This window comes from Elephantulus edwardii, unplaced genomic scaffold (genome assembly GCF_000299155.1).
Source record: "Elephantulus edwardii isolate Elephantulus edwardi_28Jun2011 unplaced genomic scaffold, EleEdw1.0 scaffold00042, whole genome shotgun sequence".
NCBI classification, from domain to species: Eukaryota; Metazoa; Chordata; class Mammalia; order Macroscelidea; family Macroscelididae; genus Elephantulus; species Elephantulus edwardii.
The window spans coordinates 18,187,552-18,196,526 of NW_006399792.1; the positions used below are offsets into that span (position 1 = coordinate 18,187,552).

Consider the following 8,975-nt stretch of genomic DNA (forward strand, 5'->3'; position numbering starts at 1 on the left):
TACAGGCCATGGTCTTTGCAATCACTTGTTATGCATCAGAGAGCTGGACAGTGACCAAGGAGGATAGAAGGAGAATTGATGCTTTTGAGCTTTGGTGTTGGAGAAGAGTGGTGAAGGTGCCATGGACTGTTAAGAGAACAAACAGATTTATTCTGGAGAGGGTTAAACCTGGCTGCTCCTTGGAGGCAAGGATTCTGAGGCTTCTTCTGACATACTTTGGTCATGTTGTAAGGAGAGACCTGTCCTTGGAGAGGGACATCATGCTTGGGAGGGTGGAGGGCAGGTGCAGGAAAGGAAGGCCCTCTGCGAGATAGATTGATTTGGTGACTGGGACAGTCGGGATGAGTGTGTTGGAGGCAATGAGATTGGCACAGGACAGAGCAGAGTTTAGAGCTGTTGTACATAGGGTCGCTATGAGTCTCAAGCGACTCGATGGCACATAACAACAGCAACAAATGAAGAATAATCTTTAGTAGTACAAATGATTCAATGGTCAACTACTCCAAAGTTTGAGAGTTTGAACTCTCCCAGAGGTACCTCAGACAACAGGCATGGTCAGCTGCTCTGAAAGTCTTAAAAAATATATGGTTGTACTGTGCATGTACTGGGTTGCTGTAAGTTGAAACTGACTTGACAGGAACTAACAATGTAGTATTATGTCCTTAAAATGGTAAAAGTTGAAATAATTTTTAAGTCTGTCTTAATAGCCACATGGTGCTATTTTGTGTCCAAACCAAAGAGAAATTAAGTGTTTCAATTAGCAGTGTGATTTTTAAAAGAAATTATTATTGAGAATTAACTGTCTCTGAGATTTTAGTTTATTAGACTGCAGAGGAAGTGCTTTGGAGCTCTTGTGGCCTAGTCAGTAGGGAATTGTGTTCTCAATACTAAGGTAAGTGGTTTGAATCTAACAGCTGCTCCTAGAAGGAAGATGGGCAATATTCTTCCATGTGATACATAACTTCTGGCAGGTCAGCTATGAATCGATTCCAACTTGATGGCATTGAATGAGTTAATATTTGTGCAAAAGGACCTAATGCAGCATGGGGGTGACTTAGTATGATTTCTTCCTGTTTGTTAAGGGGAACTTTCCCCATCGATAATATTCACAGCTGCAAAAGACATCTCCTAGGTCAGACAAACTGCTCCCCAGGTTCCTACACATGTTTCCACCAGTTACTGGGTTCAATATTCGTTGTTTACCACAGACTTCACTCATAGACATACCAGCCAAGACAGGGGTTTATTAAGACCATGTCTGGTAGTTAAGGTAGCTGGAAACCAGGAAGGGCTAATGTAATGGCTTGAAAAGCCAACTCTTAAGCTAATACTTCACTTTGAAACATGGATATTGAAGTTGTAATAATTGTTAGAAATTATGTTTTAAAATTTGAGGATAATGTTTGGGGGGAAAAAGGACATTTGTTAATAGAGGTTTTTATAAGAACTGAAAAAAATGAAAGCACAAACACTTGCAAATTAATGAGTTTATATTTGTTAGTTTGTATACAGTCATATACATGGTTTTTCATGTATGTACATTGTGGTTTTTAACATCTTTCATTTACATTGTGCTTTGTTCCTGTTGTACTTTATATTATCATACATATACATTGTATAATACATATTTATTACAGAACAATCTCACTGATTTTACATGCAAGCAAGATTTTACTGAAGATTATCCAAAAACGACTGTAACAGCACATCAACAGAGAGAACTACCAGAAGTCCAGGCTGGCTTTAGAAGGGGTCGTGGTACTAGGGATATGTAGCTGATGTTAGATGGATCTTGGCTAAAAGCAGGGAATACCAGAGGATTGTCTATCTGTGTTTCATTGACTATGCAAAGGCATTTGACTGTGTGGATCATAACAAACTATGGCTGACTCTGAGATGAATGGGAATCCCAGAACACTTGATCGTGCTAATGCGAAACCTATACTTGGACCAGGAGGCAGTCGTCAGAACAGAGCAAGGGAACACTGCATGGTTCAAAATTGGGAAGGGTGTACGCCAGGGATGTATCCTGTCTCCATACCTTTTCAACCTATATGTAGAACAGATTATCCAGGAGGCTGGGCTCTATGAGGAGAAATGTGGGGTCAAGATTGGTGGATGATTTATCAACAATCTGCGTTATGAAGATGACACAACCCTGCTTGCTGAAACTGAAGAGGACCTGAAGCACCTGCTGCAGAGGGTCAAGGACTGCAGCCTACAATATGGATTGAGGTTCAATGTCAAGAAGACAACGATTCTCACCACTGGACCAATTGGCAGCTTCAGGATGGCTGGTGAAGAGATTGAGATTGTTCACAGATTCACTTTGCTTGGCTCCACAGTCAACACTCTTGGCACCAGCAGCCAGGAAATTAAAAGGTGCATTGCCATGGGAAAGTCTGCTGTTAGGGACCTCTCCAAAGTACTCAAGAGCAACGGTGTCTCTCTGGAGACTAAGGTGCGTCTGATACAGGCCATGGTCTTTGCAATCACCTGTTATGCATCAGAGAGTTGGACAATGACCAAGGAGAATTGATGCCTTTGAGCTGTGATGCTGGAGAAGAGTATTGAGAATACCATGGGCTGCTAGGAAAACAAACAGATTTGTCCTGGAAAGGGTTAAACCGGGTGGCTCCTTGGAGGCAAGGATTCTGAGGCTCCGTCTAACATACTTTGGACATGTTGTGAGGAGAGACCGGTCCTTGGAGAATGACATCATACTTGGGAGGGTGGAGGGACAGCGTAGGAGGGGAAGGCCCTCTATGAGGTGGATTGATTCAGTGACTGGGTTCATCGGGATGGGAGTGTCGGGGACAGTGCAATTGGCACAGGACAGAGCAGAGTTTAGGGCTGTTGTACATAGGGTCACAATGAGTTGCAAGCGACTCGACGGCACATAACAACAACAACAACATACCTGTTATGCAGAAATTATCCAACAGTATCATTAATATCACATGCAAACTAAATTCTTGTTGAAAATTATCCAAAAACGCCCAGAACAGTACATCAATAACAAACTGTTAGATGTACAGGCTGAGTGTATAAGAGGCCATGAGATTAGGGATATTAGAACTAGTGTTAGATAGATCGTGGCTGAAAGCAGAGAGTACCAGATAAATGGCTATCTGTGTTTCATTAACTAATTCATTTGACTGATACATAATCAAAGGCTTTTGACTGGTTCGATCACAGCAAACTGTGTGGCTAAGTCTGAGAAGCATGGGAATCCCAGAACATTTGATTGTGCATATATGAGACTTATGCTTTTACCAAGAGACAGTCATCAGGATGAGCAAGGAAACACTGCATGGTTCAAAATAGGGAAGGGTGTATGCCAGAGATGTGTCCTGTCTCCAGGTCTTTGCAATCTGTATGCAAAACAGATCATCCAGGAGGCTGGGGTATATGAGGAGAAATGTGGCATTAGGATTGGAGAAAGATTCAGCAACAACTTGCATTTATGCAGATGACACAACCCTGCTTGCGGAAACAGGAGGCCCTGAAGCACTTGTTGTGGAAGGTCAAGGACTGTAGCTTTTAATATTGACTGAAGCTTAGCATCAAGAAAACAAAGCTTCTCACCACTGGGCTGATTGGCAGCATTATTATAGATGGTGAAGAGATTGAGCTTTAGTTTTCTTGGCTCCTCAGTCCACATTCTTGGTACCAGCATGGAGGAAGTCAATAGATGAATTACATTGGGAAAGTCTGCTGTCAGGAACCTCTCTAAAGTACTGAAGAGCAGTGATGTCAATCTGGTGAGCAAGTTGCACCTGATCCAGGCCATAGTCTTTTCAATTGCTTCCTATGCATCAAAAAGCTGGAAAATGACAGGGATGATAGAGAATTGATGCCTTTGTCCTGGAGAAGGGTAATGAATATACCATGGACTGCTAGGAGAACAAACAGGTTCATTCTGGAAAGGGTGAAACCAGGCTGTTTCTCGGAGGCAAGTATTCTGAGGCTTCATCTGACATAGTTTGGGCATGTTGCAAGGAGGGACCAGTCCTTGGAGAGGGACAGCACAAGCGAAGACGACCCTGGATGAGATAGATTGATTCAGTGACTGAGGGAGGTAATGAGGATAAGTGTGTGAGAGACAAAGTTTGGTACAAGATGGTGCAGGTTTGATGGCTGTTGTTCATAGGTTTGCTATGAGTCCCAAGCAATTCAACGACACGTAACAACAATAGCAAACAATATCTATTAGTCCATCATCTTATCAACTCCTCACTGAATCTTGCCTATTCCTTCAGCCCCCTGACACCTGCCTCCTAATCTCTGCTATGCTAGTTATTTCACTCCTATCTCCTTTTCTGCCCCCTTCTCCCTTTCCCTTTTGAACATTTATACATATATTTCTTAGTTATCCTTCTACATTTACAATAATGGGAGATTGGGCTTTATGAGGAGGAATGTGGCATCAGAATTGGAGGATATTCATCAATAACCAATGTTATGCAGATGACGCACCCATGCTTGCTGAAACTGAGGAGGACCTGAAGCATTTGCTGCAGAAGGTCAAGGACTGGAGTCTTCAATATGAATTGAAGCTCAATATTAAGAAACATTCTCACCACTGGGCCAGCTGGCAGCACCATGATAGATGGAGAAGAGATTGAGATTGTTTACAATTACAGCTTGTTCGGCTCCACAATTAATTATACTACACTACACTACACAGCACAACACCACACCACAGCACACTTCGCTTGCAGTCAGGAGATCAAATACGAATTGCACTGGGAAAATCTGCTCTTAGGGACCTCTCCAGGGTACTGAGAAGCAATGATGTCTGTCTGGAAACTATGATGTACCTAATCCAGGCCATAGTCTTTGCAATTATTTTCTGTGCATCTGAGAGCTGGACAGTGACTAAGATGACGGAAGAATCAATGCCTTTGAGTTGTGCTTGATAAGAGTCTTGAACATTCTCTGGTCTGCAAAGAAAACACATCTGTCTTGGAGAGGGTGAAACCAAGTTTCTCCTTGCAGGCTAGGATTTTGAAGCTCTGTCTCGTACTTTGGGCCAGTGGCCAGGAGAGACCCGTCCTTGGAGTACATCCTGCGTGAAAGTGTGGAGGGATAGCACAGGAGAGGAAGACCTAGGATGAGATGGTTTGATAGAGTAATTTGGGTAATGGTGGTAGGTGTGTTGAAGTCTGTGAGACTGGCTCAAAATAGAGCAGGCCCCTCCTTAAACCATGCCCACATATGTGAGACAGTTTTATCATACTTGCCTCCAATGTATACCATGGTTTCACTTTTTCCAAGACAGATTCATTTGTTCTATTGACAGATAAGATGTTGAGTGTTTTTATTCAACACCACAACTTAAAGGCATCGATTCTTTTTCTGACATCCTTAGTATCTTTCAGATGTGTTGCAAGTAACTGAAAAGACCATGGCTTGGATTATGACATCCCAGTCTTTAAACTGACGTCTTTGCTATTAGCATCCTGGAGAGGTTCCTGATAGCAGATTTTTTTTTCTCCAACAGATTTATTTTTTTCAAGGAATGAATTGTGAGGAAAGAAAAAACATGAGGCAGAGAAAAGTATGGGATAGAAAATAAATACAAATGTAAGCTGATTTGCTAATTGCTTTATAACCACAACAAACTGGTACAGATGAAGGTCCTGTGCAAAACACAACAAAGGTTCAAAGATGGAGGCGTTCTCTTAGCAAGGCTGAAGATTTCAGTCTCTGGTATTTGGAATTTAGGCTGCAGTCCTTGTTTTTGGATGGATCACTGGGTGTGTGGGCACAGTCCATGCTTTAACCAGATTTGAACAGAAGAATGGCAACTTGGCCCAGGTAGAAGTAGACGAAGTGCTTAGTTTCATGTGTCACATAACTACTGAAGTTTCTCCCCACGATGCAGTGCCAGGTGGGGTTGTACTTCTTGTCAAACTCCTTCTTGATGTGGGCCGTGATGTCCTTCTCGATGTATTTCTCCAGCGCCTGGGTCGTGCACTCCACCGAGTCCTGTTGCATCTCCTCCGACATGTCCGCATTTTTGATCACCGCCTTTCGGTCACACATGGTTGGTTACCGCAGAGCAGGCACTCAGCGTCTGCGATGGCTTTCTGGGGGAGGGGTTAGAGCGACTCAAGCCCCGCACAACCTGCCGCCGCTCCCGAAGCCGTGGCGCATCTCTGATAGCAGATTTTACCAAGACAATTTGCCTTTTGATTTCTTTATTGCTGGTACCAAGGGTGTTGCTTGTGGATCCAAGTAAGAGTTGACAAGTTCATTCTTTTCTCCATCTGTTATAATGTTGCCTATTGGCCTAGTATTGAGGATTTTTGCTTTCTTGATGTTGAGATACAATCTATATTGAAGACAGTAGTCCTATGTCTTAAGCAGACATGGCAAATCCAACAATCTGAAAGTACTTTCTTAAGTCATTTAAAAGAAAAATTCAAAATATATTTGCTTATTTGGAGAATCTTAACTGATAGCTGATGTATTAGAACCCACTAATAGCTGACCCTTCAGCATTTTTTCAGAGGCTATAAATCATACAGGAGGAAGTTGTCCCTTTTTCTCTTACAGAGCAGCTGGGAATTCAAATTACCTGCCTTTGGTTTGTCAGTACAGTTTCTGACCCAGTAGGCCAGAAGCATTAGAAAAAAGAATTCTCTTAGAAATATTTTTAAATTATTTTTAATGAATGTACTGAACTATATAAAGCAGTACTTTCTATAGTGTATAGGTCAAAGAATATTTTCAGCCATTAAACATTGATGCCTTAGATCACAAGAAATTGAAAACTTCAGTAATGGTGAAAACTTGTAGCCTTTTCCCAAGATTTACTTATTTCCCTCAGAATAAAATGGCCCATGGAGTAGAAGAGTTTTACTATATAAATATTTTTACTTACGAAGTATGATGTTGTAAATATGGTGAAAGTCATGTTGACGCTGAAGTCCTCTAACTCCCCTTTGGAGCGTAGTCTGCGTCTGCAACATCTGTAATACAGAACCATTTCCTATGAGGTCAGACATGTTCCCATGTTCTCTCTCTCTCCTATGCTTCCTCTATTCAATCTCATACCAGTAGTAATCCTTCCCAGGGCTTGAGCTGCTCTTCAATTGGATCTGCTAATTTGTTGGCAATGGCCATACAGAACTCAGAAACCATACCAAAATTATGGGATTTATTGGGAAAAATACAAACAAATCTGTCTTGGAAAAAGTGCAGCCCAGAGTGCTCCTTTAGAGGTAAGGGTGGTGGAACTCTGTGTCATACACTTTGAGCAAGTTGCTAGGAAGGGCCAGTCTTTAGGGAAAAACCATCATGGTTGGAAAGATTGAGGGTCAGTGAAGGAGAGGAAGACCATCAGTAAGATAGATCGACACAGTGACTGTATAAGTGGGCTCAGATATATTTGAGATGATGAGGATGGCACAGATTAGGGCAAGGTTCAGATCTTTTATTCATCATATTGCTTTGAGTTGTAATCAACTCGACAGCATTTAACAAACACAACCAAAACCACATTAGGATATTACAGGATAAAATTCAAGCTGGAAACAGGATACAGTTTTTAAGTCAGAACAGCTTCTCGATCATGCCTCTTGGCCCTTTGACCTTCAGCCTCGTAAATTTAAGTCACTGTTAAAAAAAGTTTTCTTAGTCCTTTTGATTCCAGCAGGTTTGAGCAAATACCGCTCCCTGGCTCATGGAGTCCAAGCCTTGTTCAGCTTTTTCAGGTCTCTGGTTCTCCATTGCTGTTCTCGCAGAGCCTTAATCTTGAGCTTTATCCATCTGTCATAGGAATCTGTGGATCCAGAGGAGGAGAGCTGCATTCTTTGTCTCTTCTTTCTTTCTTTTGCTGGTTTGTTGTTTTGTACCATCAAGTTAGCTATAACTCATAGCATTCCTGTGAATAGGTCAAAACCTTGCCCTGTCCTTGTTCTCGCAGACATGCTCTAGCCCATTGTTACAGTTAGTGTGCCAGCCTGTCTTGTTCCTCTCTTTCTGTGATCCTCCACCTTTCCCAGCATGTTGTCTTCTCCCAAGGACTGGCATCTGCTGACAACATGGCAAAGTATACTAGATGACATTTCATTATCCTTGCCTAAGAAGCAATCTAGTTGCACCTCCTCTTAAAATAGACTTGTTTGTTCTTTTGGTAGTCCATGGGATATTTGGTATTTTTCCACAACACTGCAGTTTAAAGGCATAACCAAATTAGATTCAGCAACATTGTTTCTGCATTTTCTTAAAAAAAAAGTTTAGTTTGCTATTTAGACCTTTAATCCATCTTTAATCTTTTTGCTTTTGTGTGTATCCTGTTTCTTGTCTTCGGCACTATTTATTAAAGATACTTTTTTGCCCATCAAATAGACTTCCCACTCTTATTGAAAGCAGTTGTTCATAAATGTATAGGTTTATCTGGACTTTGAATTATATTTAATTTTTCTTTGTGTCTGCTGTTACACCATTGCCAGCTTGTTTTGGTTACTGTAACTATTTTCAAATTTACTGTTGTTCCTCCCTTGCTCCTCCCAACCGGTTTTGGCTCCGCCTTGGGGCTTGTTACCTGGAGGCGTGTCAGAAGCTATTGTGGGGGTCCTCTGTGTTGCCTGGTCTCGGCTTGTGCCTGGGTGGCTTCTGGCTCCCGCTTCTGCTGGCGGCGGCGGGTCCCTCCGTCAGGTTATGGGTCGGACAATGGGAGATTAATTCTGAAGGCATTTGGTAGAAGCGAAGTGGTATCCTGCTGGAGGGTGGAGCTGGGAAATAAGTGGGTCAAGGCACTGGGCTAAGGGCAGGGACTACACTGTAACTAATGGTCAACTCCAAAATGAGAGATTTATCTTTCACTACTCCACAAATTGCTGTCTGTCAGATACTCCTCTAAACCTAAACATTCAGATTAAGACAGACTAGGAAGAAGGATTGGCCATCCACTTCTGAAATGGCAGGCCTCTGAAAACCCTATGTACAACACAACACACGTA

The 8,975-nt window shown here is 42.1% G+C and overlaps 2 protein-coding genes across 2 annotated transcripts in view; one reads left to right on the forward strand and one right to left on the reverse strand.

The window, feature by feature from the left end:
- Positions 1-8,975, forward strand: part of CNOT6L (CCR4-NOT transcription complex, subunit 6-like) — an 86,448-nt gene that overhangs the window by 16,381 nt on the left and 61,092 nt on the right. The window lies entirely within an intron of this gene.
- Positions 5,785-6,051, reverse strand: LOC102857630 (dynein light chain 1, cytoplasmic-like). Its single transcript, XM_006885295.1, has one exon. It carries the CDS (start codon positions 6,049-6,051, stop codon positions 5,785-5,787), a length of 267 nt encoding a protein of 88 aa, XP_006885357.1.

Bases quoted from the DNA above. Each gene is read 5' to 3' on its own strand.
- LOC102857630 (XM_006885295.1), bottom strand. From the start codon at position 6,051: ATGTGTGACCGAAAGGCGGTGATCAAAAATGCGGACATGTCGGAGGAG.